General features: G+C 41.9%; 1 protein-coding gene across 2 annotated transcripts in view; it reads right to left on the bottom strand.

Annotated features, from left to right (window-relative positions):
- Positions 1-1,237: 1,237 nt before the first annotated feature.
- Positions 1,238-15,125, bottom strand: part of CLCN4 (chloride voltage-gated channel 4) — a 41,512-nt gene continuing 27,624 nt past the window's right edge. For both annotated transcript variants that reach the window (XM_064143055.1, XM_064143054.1), the window contains 4 exons: positions 14,280-14,466; positions 11,516-11,914; positions 4,308-4,524; positions 1,238-2,863 (listed from right to left, as the gene is read on the bottom strand). In XM_064143055.1, coding sequence (XP_063999125.1) covers positions 2,773-2,863; positions 4,308-4,524; positions 11,516-11,914; positions 14,280-14,466 — 894 coding nt within the window. In that variant the 3' untranslated portion in view covers positions 1,238-2,772. The remainder of the gene's footprint in view (positions 2,864-4,307; positions 4,525-11,515; positions 11,915-14,279; positions 14,467-15,125) is intronic.

Genomic DNA, 15,125 nt, shown 5'->3' with positions numbered 1-15,125 from the left:
TTCAGCTGATAACCCAAGTTGATACCCAAATGAGTTTCTGTTCATGGCCAGCGTAACTTCAGTTAGATGATTCCATGCCTTTTTCTCAGGAAATTAAAGAGTCTTCCACTCAGGTTCCTGTCAGCAAACACTGCCCTCAACATTATGAATGTAGTCCATAGCTCTACTATGGGCTACATTACAACTCAACATGACCTGAAATTTCCTTCAGTAACAGAGTAGGCTTTAGACCTCTCATTTTCCCTGACATACATGAAGCCTTAACTTTGATTTCAAGCAGCAGAGGAATTCACTCCAAACTTACTTCTCTTGGTTTGTAAGCAAAAGAGGTATTTAGAAGCATTTAAGTGAGGAAGAGTAAATAAAAAGGGAGATGAATAAAATGTTCATTAAACATGTATGTATTAACATCAAGAGCTATAAAAGTGAAAAGTAGAACACAATCCTTGAGCTTTAATTTCAGAATGAGCTTGCTCTCAAAAACTGGCTATTCAAATTAGTCCAAATCTCCTAGATTCTAGTAGTTTTAGGTTTATTTGTGGGAATGAAGTGATTTTATTCTATGATGGCATCTCTGTTCAAATGAGGGAATCCAGTGTTTATGAGCTTACTTATTGACTTGGTTGGGTTTTATGAGTTTGGCTGATGGTAGCTTCACAGAGAAACATAAGAAACAAAAATATTATGTTGTATATCTTATTTTCAGAAGGAAAGGGTTGCTCAGTTCTGTAGCTTACATAGCTTTAACAATATCCCTTCAATAACACATTGTACTGCAGATGTTCAGTTCACAAAGAGTATACACTGAAATATTTATAGGCTTTGGCCAGAGCGACATATATTTGTGTCAGTTTGTTGCAAACACTACTGTTAAATGGAGCACTTAGCAGATTAAAACGATCCTTTTACTTCTGTTTCTTTTACTTAAACAATTTGGGCCACATTTTGTGTGAATGCAGTGGGACACATGCCAGATGGAAGCAGGGTCACTGGAGATAAGAGGAGGAATTTGTGACATGTAACTTTGGGCATCTTACTCAGGCTGCACCTGGCTAGTTTCCTTAGTTCAGGGACACAATAATCACACGGATTGCCTACAAGTTGGATCAATAGTCTGGCTTTTGTCTGGAGGAAGCAACAGACTCTTCTGGCATGAAAGAACTCCACTCACCTCTGTCTGTGAAGACCATCTGGATGCAATGACCTTAAACTAGTATCTGTATGAATTTAAACAGAAATCCTTGAAATATAAATGAAGGGACCAGACTCTCTGAGGGTCTGAAGGTGTTTCAGGGCATCGACATTAGGATGCAGCGTCTCTCTCCAATCTCTAAGTCTGCGGCCATAAAGCAAACAATGGACAGTGTGGACTGCACGTTAGAGTAGAATTTGGTCATGTGTTACTGACAGCAATATTCACTAAAGTGCTAGTATATTAACACAGACAATGTCAACTTTACAAATCTCACAAAGGACCAGAATGAGGGTTTAGGAAAATTTAACATTTTTACCTGAGAGAGTTGGAGGTGTCCTTACCAGCGGCTGTTAAATCTTGAGTTCTTACTGCACACAGATCAATAATTAAAGCTTTGCTAGCCTTGTTAACATTCTCAGTCCCTTTGACCTTATCCAGCCACAGTGCTGTGGGGAGGGATTCCATAGTCCTATGAGTGGCAGATGCATTAAAGAGTAGATCTGCTAACAATAAATATCTGTGACTGCTAACAACTTCAGCAATCTCTTGGCAAGGCAGTTCAATGTCGTGAAGCAGCAATGATGAAAAGGAACTAAACGGAAAATCAAGAATCAATGCAGAACTTCATTAGTTTGTGAACAGTGACGATGTACACAAAGGGAAACAGAGGAAGGATTCAACCTCTTGTCACTAACACTGAGGAGAAATGGATACCAGTCTCCCTTTAGTGTCTTTGAAAATTTCTCCCTGGGCTTCTACGCTTGTTTTTCTCTTGTTTTGTCCACAACAAGCAGCATAATACTAAATGATACCACACCTATATGCAAAGTTGCATAGAGAAATAATATATCCTTACAAGTAAGTAACATCCCAACAGTAATAAAGGGGAGTTGATGGACAGAAGTGCTAAACTTTGTAAAAACCAAACAACTAAGGCAGGGAGCAGGGGACACTAGATTTTGGAGTGAATGGAAATGTGGTGTTGCTCCTTTAACTCCAGTCTTGGTTCACTTAATTTCTACAAAAATAAATGAAGATGACATTTTTTTTTTTCATTTTAAAATATGGCCATTTTTTTTCCCCTCTCATGAAAATGGTATAATTCAGTAGCAAATAAATAGCCATCATTTCAGTAACAAAAGCAACAGACATTACTCATATACACTCTTCAGTCTGGAACATAAATCTTTGTATCTCTCAACAGTTTATACATAAGCAGTGTCTGCAAGTCTTCACACCTGCTGCAGGAGTTACTGTGAATACTGATGCACCCCACTGGTGCTCCTGGCTCCTGGTCTCTAAGCACCACATCATTTATACACACCAACACTCCAATTGAGCTGTTGAGAATCTCATTAAGGAAACACAGCTTGATGTCTGCAGCTGCTCAGAGCTTCTAAACTGCCTTCCTCATTAAATAAGTGCCATCCTGCATCCAATCCCTCTGTCAGAGGCATATTGGGTCATTCCTCACACACATTACATTTGCTCTTGAAACAAAATGAAATACCAAATGTAGCCTTTGCGTTAACCTAGAAGGGATTCCTCTGGGGTTACTTTCTTCTTCCTTTACCAGTCTAGTTAAACATGATAGATTCAGGGTCCTGGTTTGCCATTTGAGCCATATGTCTTAATACATCCTTTTTAGTTATGATACCCAGCAGCCTCCTAGAGGAGAAAAGGAAAGGAAAGGTCAACAATCATCTCATATATCATCTGTTTTTTTTTACCCTGTTCAGCTGTGTGGACATTGTGTGAGTGCCTTTACATAGCATTGTTCATTGCACCCATTCCTAAATTATTAGCTTTTACAAAAAGCATTCTCACTTTGTGTACTTCTACTACCTTGGACAGGATCATTAGGTGAAATACTTTTGGTTGTTACCTCTATTTGACTGAGTGAGAAACTACAACTAATGATACTTTGTACAAAACAAGTAAGGAGTTTGCTTAGGCTCAGGCTATAAAGGACAAACAGCACAAAACCAAGGTACCAGCGTGCTGAGCTTGGGCATGGGGTTTAGAGATCTACAAACTAAGCCACAGAACAAATTTTCTGAAACCTTCACTGTGCAACAGCATAATTACTACAAATTTGAGTGAAAATTCCTCATTTATGTGAACCTAAAAAAGTATACCTGTGAAGAAGAGGCCTGTGGGATGTCTGACCCCAAGAGTTGAAAGTTTCCTAACCCTCAGCATTTAAGGGCTTTTGAATCTTTGAAGGTCATGAGGCACAGAATGTTGAAGCTATGTCATTGTTACAGTTTTTTCCACCTTTCATTTCATGTAAATGCAAGAATTCCGAGATTAAAATCCAGGCATCCAAACCTGTATTCTGACAACAGTTCTTATTTTCTTAGTGGTAAGGACACTGCATTGATAGTAACAGCTGATCAGCTAATGCACAATATTTTCTAATAACAAAAAGGCTTTTTGCAGAAGACATAGTCTTTAATATTTTCAAATGATGTTTTTTTCTATCCTGGCATGAGCAATGATTCCAAACTAGCTCAAATCCCTTTGAAACTGTGGCTTTCTATTTTTCTAGTTTCACGTTTGCCCACATTTCTTCAGCTCTTTTGGTTTTGGTTTTTTTGGACTTCTAGTTGATACTCTTTTTCACTTCCCATGAAAGAAAGCTGAAAAGATCCATTTTCCTCCATGGACATCTTTATCACTGTCTTCACAAGCATCTAATCTAGCTGGAGGTCTGGAAACAGGCACATTCTTTTCAAACAACACTACTTGCCACATCTGCCTTTGTAGAAAACTAAGCAATAGTTGCAGTTGGAACAGTTTATTTTGGATTTATCTTTACCTTATCTAAATGACAATACACTAAAGATTTGGGAGAGCAGGATAAACATGACACCCAGCAAGTGCTATTTTGGTTCTGTGTGTGACTTCTTTTGCTGCCCTGGGGAGCCACTGGCTCAGTTGTCCTTATTCTTCCTTTCACAAAATGGACATCATCAAAATCCTTACTTGACTGTCTCAGAGGTGATGATGAATTAGCTACTGTCTATGCTTAGCTTTACACAGGGAAAAGGGTGGGTTAGTTAATACTGAAGAAAATCTCTTGAGCAGGCACAGCACAGCACCTACTCACCCACTGCGAGTGACAAGACATTGCCGGAGCCCAAGCTTCCTGAAAATATCAACCACCGTCTCCATCGGTGTATGGTCAGTGACAGTGAAAGGGCTCAGGTTGAGAATACGCCGGAGCTTCAGGGGATGGGGACTGTTGGGTGGCAGTTCAGGGGGGTCTTCAGTGAAGTACACAATGGAGTTGCTCACCACTCCATCCTGACGCTGTCTGGCATTCTCTGTGCAACAGAAAGAACATGGTAGATAGCTAAGTTAGGCTTAACAACAAAGCAAAGCAAGAATGTTGCTCTTTGGAAAGCAAAGGCAGTAGTTGCAGTTTGCCTTAAACACACTGAGGTCCCAGAGGTTTGAAATATAGAAGAAACTTGAATTTCCTTGAGACACTGCCCTTAATGCATAGAATCAATCAGGTTGGAAGAGAACTCCAAGATCATCCAGTCCAACCTAGCACCCAGCCCTAGCCAATCAACCAGACCATGGCACTAAGTGCCCCATTCAGGCTTTTCTTGAACACCTCCAGGGACGGTGACTCCACCACCTCCCTGGGCAGCCCATTCCAATGCCAATCACTCTCTCTGCCAACAACTTCCTCCTAACATCCAGCCTAGACTTCCCCCAGCACAACTTGAGACTGTCCCACCTTCTTCTGTTGCTGGTTGCCTGGGAGAAGAGAGCAACCCCCACCTGGCTACAACCTCCCTTCAGGTAGTTGTAGAGAGCAATGAGGTCACCCCTGAGCCTCCTTTTCTCCAGGCTAAACAGCCCCAGCTCCCTCAGCCTCCCTCTCACAACAAGTGTAAAGTGATCTTTTACTAACATACACTTTTGCTCGGTTGGGGTAATGTTTTCTGAATAAATATGCAGATTGTTGTGTTCACAAGCACCACTAATGCAAATTCTGTCAAATTCAAGTTACTATGTGTCATTTCCTCCATTGTGACAGTCACCACAGAAACTTCTATTACATGCCCAACAGTGAATTCAACAGCTGTGCATGGTCCCAGCTGGCTTGGAGCACTGTGTTTGTTCCCATACTTTTCCATGAAGTTGGGGAAATCTGGGCACTGTGAATGGATTTATAAACACAAAGCAAGGGCAAGAGAAATCCACAACCCAGGGATCCAGGTGTGGTGTGGGTGCTGTTCTAAACCAACACACCTGGCATGCAGAGTGAATGTTGTGGATTTGTACATCGAGTTTGCATATCTAAATTCTAAAAGGGCAGAAAATGATAGAATCCTACTTAAAGAAGAACAAGAAAAGGAGGAACAACATGTAGTAGCAAATTAGTTTGATACATTTTTCTCAACAGTGTGTGTTTGACCATTTCCCTAAGTTCAGAAGCCATCATGCTTACTTGGATCAAACTATGATGTGAACTTCACACTGTATCTGGAATTTGCATGATTGGTATAGGGCTTTTACTTTAAAGTATGCTCCAAGAAGAACTTTTAGGATTCAGTGATTCACAGATTGCATTGGGTTGGAAGGGACCCTCAAAGGTCAATTTGTCCAGCCCCTCCTGCAGATCAGACTGCTTAGGGCTACACTGAGTCTGATCTTGAATGTTTCCAGTGCCTTAACCACATCCCTGGGCAACCTATTCCAGTATTTCGTCACTCTCATCACAGAGAACCTTCCTTATGTCCAACATAAACCTACCCTGCTCCAGTTTAAAACCATCACTCCTCATCCTGTTACTACAAGGTCTTCTAACCAATCCTTCCTGTAAGTGCCCTTCAGATATTGAAATAATAGAATCACCAGGTTGGAAGAGACCTCCAAGATCATCCAGTCCAACCTAGCCCCTAGCCCTGTCCAGTCAGCTAGACCATGGCACTAAGTGCCTCATCCAGGCCTTTCTTCAACACCTCCAGGGACGGCAACTCCACCACCTCCCCGGGCAGCCCATTCCAATGGCAATTGAAGATATGAGATTTCTTCTGTAGGCTGAACAGCCAACTGAACTGGTTTATTTTCTTTGAAGTGTTTACCGTGCTCCTACTCAACACAACAGGGTGTAGCTAACACATGCAATGAGCTTCCAAATGCTAACCAACTTCTCTTACCACAGGATATGAACATTTTGTGCTTGGCTCTGAAGTTTTAACTCTTTTTGTATAAATTACGAAGGCATAGCAATGGACAACAGTTTTAAACTAGTGAAGGGTAGATTTAGACTGGCCATTAGGAAGATGTTCTTTACTGTGAGGGTGGTGGTACACTGCAAAAGGATGCCTAGGGAGGTGCTTGAGGCCCCACCCCTTGAGTCATCCAAAGTCTGGCTTGATGGGCTCTGAGCAACCTTATCTAGTTGGGAATGCCTCTGCTTACTGCAGAGGTGTTGGACTGGATGACCTTGACAGGTCTCTTCCAAACCCAGTGCATTTTATAACTCTATGAAACTTGTGGAAATAGTTGAATTATTATCTTTGATTAATACAGACTGCTTCTGTTCTTGAGACATGTAGCAAATCAGACATACTCAAAGTGTATGTGTATAGTCTTGGAGCTCGTTGCCATTAATCAAAGTGCAAAAACCTGCTGCTGTGACTTGTAATGTGTAGACAGTAATGATTTTTAACATGTTCCAGCTGCATTTTTTTCCCTTTAATGATCATTGTGTTGTAACATTTCTGGAACTGAAGCAGTGCTGGCTCAAACCTAATATCAGTACAGTGTATGATTTTCAACCTTCTCACCCCACACATTACAAGCCCTATTGGAATTTATAGGAACGATGCTAACTTTGTCTCATCTTGTTTCGATTCATACATCTAATTTCATGTGTGAATATGCCTGCCTAGCTCTTTGATATATGATCTTTGCTAAGAGGTAACATTAATCAAGGTAACTCCTACCCTTTGATAAAAACCCTTGACAGCTAGGAATTTCCTTCCCAAAGCTGCACCCAAAGCAACAGAGCCAAGCATTTCAGTTACCACATTGCTGCTCTCAGAGCAGAAATGACCTGGACAACAGTGATTAGCGAAAGCCATGACTTCACTCTTCCAAGTCAAACATCTCTCTGGAGAAATTTGAATGATGTAGTACTACTGAACAAATTCAGCAGCAGAAAAAAAAAATGGTGGAATTTGTATGCAGTCTCACTGGAACAGGGAGTTAGAGTAAAGGTAAACCAGAAAAACAGATCATTTTTGCAGTTACTGGGCAAAAAAAACCCAACAGATACAGTTTAACAGAAAGAGCAAAGCGAATGGATGATGACATTTGGTTTTACACAGTAATCTATTCAGAAGGCTCTTGTCATAGCTAGAGAGTGAATTAAGTCTCCCAAATGTGAAATGGCCTCTCATATTCAGGAGTTCACAGTTCACAATCAACATTAACTGCCTTGCTCTCTCAACTCCACATTGGAAAAAATACATTATTCAGGCCACCTGGCTTGTGTCCAAGACCCTGCCTTTTGCACTGACTGAATTTAAGAGGAGTTTTGCAGGGTCAAAAACTCCCCTCTGTAAGTCTGTAAAGTAGGTGCCATCTAAAATGCAGACATCTACTCCCAGAATGTGACCCTACCCATATGACCTGTTTACCTGCTCAAAAAGAGCCAGTGGAAGAATGCAATCCTTCTGAAGGTGCTTCTGAGAACAGGGAGGTTTTCACTGCCATTCCCTTCTCAGGGTCTGGATGTATTTCTAGAGAATGCTTAGTGCCCCTCTTACAAACAAAGAAACGACACAGAGGTAACTCTCAAGGCAGAGCTGCATGTGAACAGGTATTTTACACGTCTTCTAGCAAGCCCATTCAGCCACACTGCAATCTACTACCTGAATCAAAAGACAGTCCTTCAAAATTCTCTGACTCGCTTCAGTGTCTGATAAATCTGCTTTTAAAACAGGGGCTCTGCATCTTCAATCCATGCAATTTTCCCACTGGCACACCTCCCCAGAAGGGAGACACAAAAGGCTATAAAGTTAAAGTGGTAGCAAGTGTTAGGCACAGCATGGACAGTGTAAAAGTCAGACACAGGCTAAGCTAAATATATCTAATTAAGTTTTTTTACTTTTCACTGGGGAATGCAAGAGACATTTGAAAATCTCCAGCAAAAGCATTTCATCAATGTTATCAGCTCTTGGCATTAACACTTCAAGTGAGACTTCAGACACATACCTAATTTTCCTAGCTTTGCCATTAAAAGCATCCTTTGTTACTATCAAAAGAAGATTAGCTCTCTGAAAAAGTCAGTTGTTTGAAGGAGGTATTGCAGCCACCAGCCTTGGAATTAATCTAGAAGCCTTTAAAATCCTCTTATACTGAGCTCAGCACACAGAGAATTATAACTTTTTGATGAAGAAACAACAAATGATAGTGGGTTAGATTCTCAAAGGGGTGACCTCATTGCTGTCTACAACTACCTGAAGGGACATTGTAGCCAGGTGGGGGTTGGCCTCTTCTCCCAGGCAACCAGCAACAGAACAAGGGGACACAGTCTCAAGTTGTGCCGGGGTAAGTATAGGCTGGATGTTAGGAGGAAGTTGTTGGCAGAGAGAGTGATTGGCATTGGAATGGGCTGCCCAGGGAGGTGGTGGAGGCACCATCCCTGGAAGTGCTCAAGAAAAGCCTGGATGGGGCACTTAGTGCCATGGTCTGGTTGACTGGCTAGGGCTGGGTACTAGGTTGGCCTGGATGATCTTGGAGGTCTCTTCCAACCTGGTTGATTCTACGATTCTATGATACACTACAACTGTACAACTGGAGGACCTGTAGTAAGTTGCTGGCACTAAGGCCTGTTCTTCTTTCCTACGTTTTGAGAAATTAGTGATGTAACTAAATGCAAAATTAATTCAGTTCCTAAACTATTTTCTCTAACTGAAATGGCAACTTACACCACAGAAGGAGAGAAAAAAATCTTACTGAATTCTGCACAACATTTTAAGGATAGAAAACTGGATTCTGCCACTTCTCTTCTTCAGCATGTAGGAGTGATGCAACATTGGTGACTTGCTGCTAATTGGGATTAAAAAAAAGGGAGTCAAGTAACAGCTGAGTGTCCTTATACAAATATAAATTTTAGGTCTAATCACTTAGGTTGAGCTTTTTATATCAAGGAGATAAATATGCATTAGGAAAAAAAGCCCCAGCTTTTAAGACAATTGTCATTTTGGATTTCATTTTAGCTTTGTGAGGAGTAGGAGAGTAGTCCTTTAAAACTGCCTTAATTTTCTGGTTATGGATTTTCTTTTCCAAAGAATATGGGAGTTTCCAACTGAGACAACAGCTTTTAAAGGTGCCTGAAGCAGAGGAATGGAACAGGCCCACACAGAGAGAAGCAAGTCAATATCAAGATTTGGATATGCCAGACATTCCATTTCCCTGTAGAGTGTAATTCCACTGTAACTAGTGAAGTTCCTCAGGGGTTGGTACTGGGACCAATATTATTCAGTGTATTCATTAATGACCTGGAGTGCACTGTCAGCAAGTTTGCTGATAGCACCAAGCTGGGTGGAGTGGGTGACACAGCAGAGAGTTGTGCTGCCATTCAGAGACTTAGGCTGGAGAGTTGGGCAGGGAGAGATTTAATATAGTTTAATAGGGGCAAGTGTAGAGTTGTGCACCTGGGAAACAATAATCCTATGTATCGGTATAGGTTGGGGACTGATCTGCTGGACAGCAGTGAAGGGGAGAAGGACTTGGGAGTCCTGGTGGATGGAAGGATGGCCATGAGCCAGCAACGTGCTCTTGTGGCAAAGAAGGCCCAGTTTAGGAGGGACATCGAAATGCTTGAGCGTGTCCAGAGAAGGGCGACGAGGCTTGTGAGAGACCTCGAGCACAAGCCCTACGAGGAGAGGCTGAGGGAGCTGGGGTTGTTTAGCCTGGAGAAGAGGAGGCTCAGGGGTGACCTTATTGCTGTCTACAACTACCTGAAGGGTGGTTGTGGCCAGGAGGAGGTTGCTCTCTTCTCTCAGGTGGCCAGCTCCAGAACAAGAGGACACAGCCTCAGGCTGTGCCAGGGGAAATTTCGGCTCGAGGTGAGGAGAAAGTTCTTCACTGAGAGAGTCATTGGGCACTGGAATGGGCTGCCTGGGGAGGTGGTGGAGTCGTCGTCCCTGGGGCAGTTCAAGGCAAGGTTGGATGTGGCACTTGGTGCCATGGTCTAGCCTTGGGCACTGTGGTAAAGGGTTGGACTTGATGATCTGTGAGGTCTCTTCCAACCTTGGTGATACTGAATACTGAAGGCCAGTGACATTCTGGGGTCTATTAGTTAGTAGGTCGACAGAGGTTCTCCTTCCCTTCTACTCTGCCCCTGTGAGGACTCATCTGGAGTACTGTGCCCAGCTCTGGGCCTCCCAGCCCAAGAAGGACAAGGAGCTGCTTGAGAGAGTCCAGCACAGAGCCACAAAATTATTAAGGAAGTTGAACATCTTCCTTATTAGGAAAGACTGAGAGAGCTGGGGCTTTTTTAGCTTGGAGAGGAGAAGACTCATTCATGTTTATAAATATGGAAGGGGCAGATGCCAGGAGGATGGAGTCAGCGTTTTCTTGGTGATGCCCAGTGACAGGACAAGGGGCAATGGATGGAAATTGAGGCACAGGGGGTTCCATGTGAACCTGAGAAAGAATTTTTTCACTGTGAGGGTGTCAGAGCACTGGAATCAGCTGCCCAGGGAGGTTGTGGAGTCTCCCTCTCTAGGGATATTCAAGAACCGTCTGGATGTGTTCCAGTGTGATCTGCTGCCGGCTGGACCAGATGATCTTTCTCCAGCCCCTGACACTCTATGATTCACTCCAGCATCTTGCCTGCCCATCCAGCTATCCCTCAACACCACAGGACTGCCAGAACTGAGAGCTGACCATGGGACTGATTTCCTAGGCCTGCAGAGTATTTTGTCATCTGGTGACAAAGGTTGACAACTACCCCAGCTGCTGCTGACAGCCCATGGAGAGTGAAAGAATTTGGAACTGCAGTGGCTCTTGATCTGGTTCTGACAGGTTTACCTCTGTTGTCTCTTGCAGAATTGTACCATTCTGAGTCACAGCAAAATTAAGCCTTCAAATGTCAAGCCTACAGAAATCTAACAGCTAGTAAGTTGCAATACAACCCAGCTATGGGTTGTAGTAACTAGTAAAAGCCAGACTTGGGCTGATAAGTTTAGTTCTTATTTACCCATTCTTCAAGGTGAATAAAACTGGTAACACCCCACCCTATCAAAATCAAACTTGGACATACACTGATACTGTACTCACTTATAGCAAGAATCAGCTCTCGTCTCTGTGCAAATCCAATAAGTCTCTCAGAGTCCTTGGAAACCACTACTGGAAAGCCATTGTAGTCAGTCTCCTTGATTAGTGTCTCCACATCCTCCACTGTCATGCTGTCCTGCGTCAGAACAGACAGAGGAGCCTCCCCGCGCCTCGGTCTCATCACGTCTGTTGCCAAGGTTCGGTGGGTGAATTCATCCTTCACATCCAGAAACGGGTAACCATTGAGATGAATGTGAGCTTCATAGATCCCTTCTTTCCCAAAGGCATCTGCCACCCACTTGCTTGTGACAGCTGCAGCCATCAGAGGTACAATGTACTCCAGGCCTCCAGTTAGCTCAAACATAATCACCACCAGAGAAACCGTCATTCGGGTAACGCCACCTGCCAACAAGGAAAGTAGTCAAGTTGCCCTGAGTGCTCTTCAACCTACCAAGAAAGCCATTTATATTTTTGAGTGTTACACAAGATTACTTACTATGAGTACTTTGCCTTTATACTTTGCTAAGCATCTGGGAGCTCATTTCACTGGAGAAAGAGATTGTTCTGTTTACTGCACTTTTCATTAAAAAAGAGAGAACTTGCTCAAGATAAAGAGGCTAACACTGAGAAGGAAATAATAAATGCTAAAAGACAGAGCTATCAAACCAGAAAACATACCAGAAGATCAGCTATACTGGACACCTGAGAAACTACACCTGAATCCTCCCAAGAATCAGCTAAGTACCACGCAGCAGGTAGGAGCACGGAGAGTTGGTCTTCACATTAGCATTCATATTAAAAAGAAAGCTAAGTGTTACCTTTGGGCAGGACATGGTTACAAAATCCTACATAAGGATAGTTTAGGGACACTGCAAGAGCTATGTTACAGCTTAAAGCCTGGGTTTTGATATCAGTATAACATACAGTTTGAACTGTATGCAGCTTGGTTTGAAGCCAGGTAGGCGTGCAGCTGTAGATGGGGTTGTAGCTGTGTTTTTCAATCTAGTCTTTCAGTACCAATTTCATAAGCAAGCTCCTTACTCCCTCAGTTTACATTAAAGGATAAAAATAATCACATAACCGCAGACAAGTGTGTATGTACCACTGAATTATTAGGTAACATTTCTTTGCCTCTGTTCAAAAGGTAAATGTAATAAATATGCTTTTTTTGGGCCTCAAAATACAGCACCATTTTAGATGAGTGAAATCAAAAACAGCTCATTAGAAAATGCTTTTAATCTAGCAGCATACAGGAAAATTCAATTGTTGATTATTTAACACAATGATCCGGATATGACTTTCATCTGAAGAATGCCTTAAACTTCTGACTCTGAAAAGCAGAGAGCAGATACGAGAGTGTGGATCATTTACTCTGAGTGAGTCAGGTCTTGGGCTTAACAACAAGCAGTGAACATTCCCCTGTCTGTGTCACTATGCTATTAAAGTCATTGCAGCTTGATTTGGACCTTTTGAAAGGGAACGTGATTACCAACTAGCAGCTGGAATTTCACAGCAAAATATACATGTATCACCTATTTTATGTACATTAAGAACATTTATGAACAAGAGGAAGCACTTCACTGTTTTTAATGTGCCTACACTGCTGTAGATGTTCACATCCAAAGGGGTGATGCAGATTGCCTTTGTAATCTCTGTAGAAAAGCAAGAACTCCTGAGGCCAAATTCATCTGTTCATTTGCCTGGTTTCAGATGTTTATTACCAGATGAGACTAATCTTTCCAGTACCTCATTTTTCTGTTTTGACTGTGAAAGATATCAACACAGCAAGCTCAGATGTTGATGTCTATACTACAGACATTAAATTTAGACAAGCAAATCCCACCCTTCCTTCCCTTATAACAGATCATACAAATGATCCTGCTTTTTATAAGACTCCAAAACTGAATTTTTTCCAGCTCTTTCCTGAGTTCATCTTTCATTTCAAATCTACCCAATTACATTAATCATGTGTTATGCCTCTCCACTATTATTTCATCATCTAATGACAATATCAACCACAACAACAACAAAAAAAAAAAGGAGGTAAAACATACAAGAACCATAGAAGGGGACAGATACAATCAAGCAAAAACATGTTCAGATGGTATGCTTATAACATTCCCGTTGCCTCAGTGACTAGAAATGTGATATCTGAGGTATTATTCAATGGTCTTGCTTTAATGGTTAGCAGATCGTTCCTGTTATATCCAATAAATTTATTGATTGAATGTAATCAGATACTGGCCCATGATCAAACTCAAACCCAAAATACAGTCCAGTCGACCATAGTGTGACAAGCAGCCAAAATAAGATGCAGAGTTTTTAACTCTGTGTAGCTTAAATTTTGGCCAGAGCTATGAAGTTTGTCCCCTGCACTGAAAGAGCACAGTCTAAACAAAGAGCAGATTTAATCCAGCTACAGCCGATTTCATTACGTTAAAGGAGAAAAAAATCCAAGCAAAACCACTCTTTCTTGGAAACCTAACTTTACTTTTTTCTTTCCTTCTATGTGCTTTTTGGCAGATTACAAGGAGTAGTTGTTGTTGACTGCAAGCCTCTCTGTTGCTGACTACCTGATAGATCACTGGAGACACCATTAGAGGAAACTGCCCTTGCTTTAGCCCATCACATCTTGATTTCAATTTCTATTACTTCCAGAAATGCCAGCCCAGTACCTAACACAAATATAAAGCCCTCATAAACAATTTGTAGGTCCCCAAACATCAGTGGTATTCATGCACAAACCAATGATCAGCAGGTACTGTACCCAAGCAAGCTGCTGCTCCCACCATAGCATAAAGTCCCGGTGTGACGCAGTCTGCCCCAGGTCTACACCAGTTCCTGAAGATGATCCAGTCATGATGGTGATATGCCAGCTGCTCTACTCCAATCCCAACCATCCTGCCAGCCATGGCTCCAACTGCCATGCTGGGAATGAAAAGGCCTGATGGGATCTTGAAAGAAATACAGACAAGTGAGTACCTTGACAAGAATGACTAGTAATAAACTCATCAATCAAATAATTTTTACTTTGAGTAGTAGGACAACCCAGTTTCTTTACTAAATGCCAGTTGAAAAGGCTATAGGCTTAGGGCAGCCTACAGAATCGTCTCCAGTGTTATGTGATAGGTTTCTGTAGTGACTGGTTTTGTGTGGCTACATGTCTATTAATAGCCTTATCAAATATTAGAGCCTTCTTTTAAAGTAATTTTGAATCCTAGCTGCTGCATCACACTGAATTTAAGTCATGAATTGTGTTTCTGAATGATAGTCTGCTTCTGAAGTCAAGATGCTCCTGATTCTGCCCTTATTGCTTTTTCAGCAGAATGTCAGGAGCTACTGATAGTTTCATCATGGCTTGAGAATAAGCTCAACTGAAAAATAAGACTGTGATTTCACCCTCTATCGCACGGATCACTTTATAGTTTTATTACTACTCTTTCAGGCTAAATCAGAACAGATTTTAAGTTAAATGTCACATTCACAAGACAAATTCAGAGAAAGGGTACTGTGCTCAGAGGCAGCTATTTCTTCATCTCAGTTTGCTGTGTATTTTCCATGAACCAATATGAATCATTATTTTTTCTGCTATGCAGACACGTCTCAGATCACT

The sequence above is a fragment of the Pogoniulus pusillus genome, chromosome 5, assembly GCF_015220805.1.
Source record: "Pogoniulus pusillus isolate bPogPus1 chromosome 5, bPogPus1.pri, whole genome shotgun sequence".
Classification (NCBI taxonomy): Eukaryota; Metazoa; Chordata; class Aves; order Piciformes; family Lybiidae; genus Pogoniulus; species Pogoniulus pusillus.
Note: the sequence above shows the minus strand (reverse complement) of the source record. Positions and strands in the feature narration are given on the sequence as shown.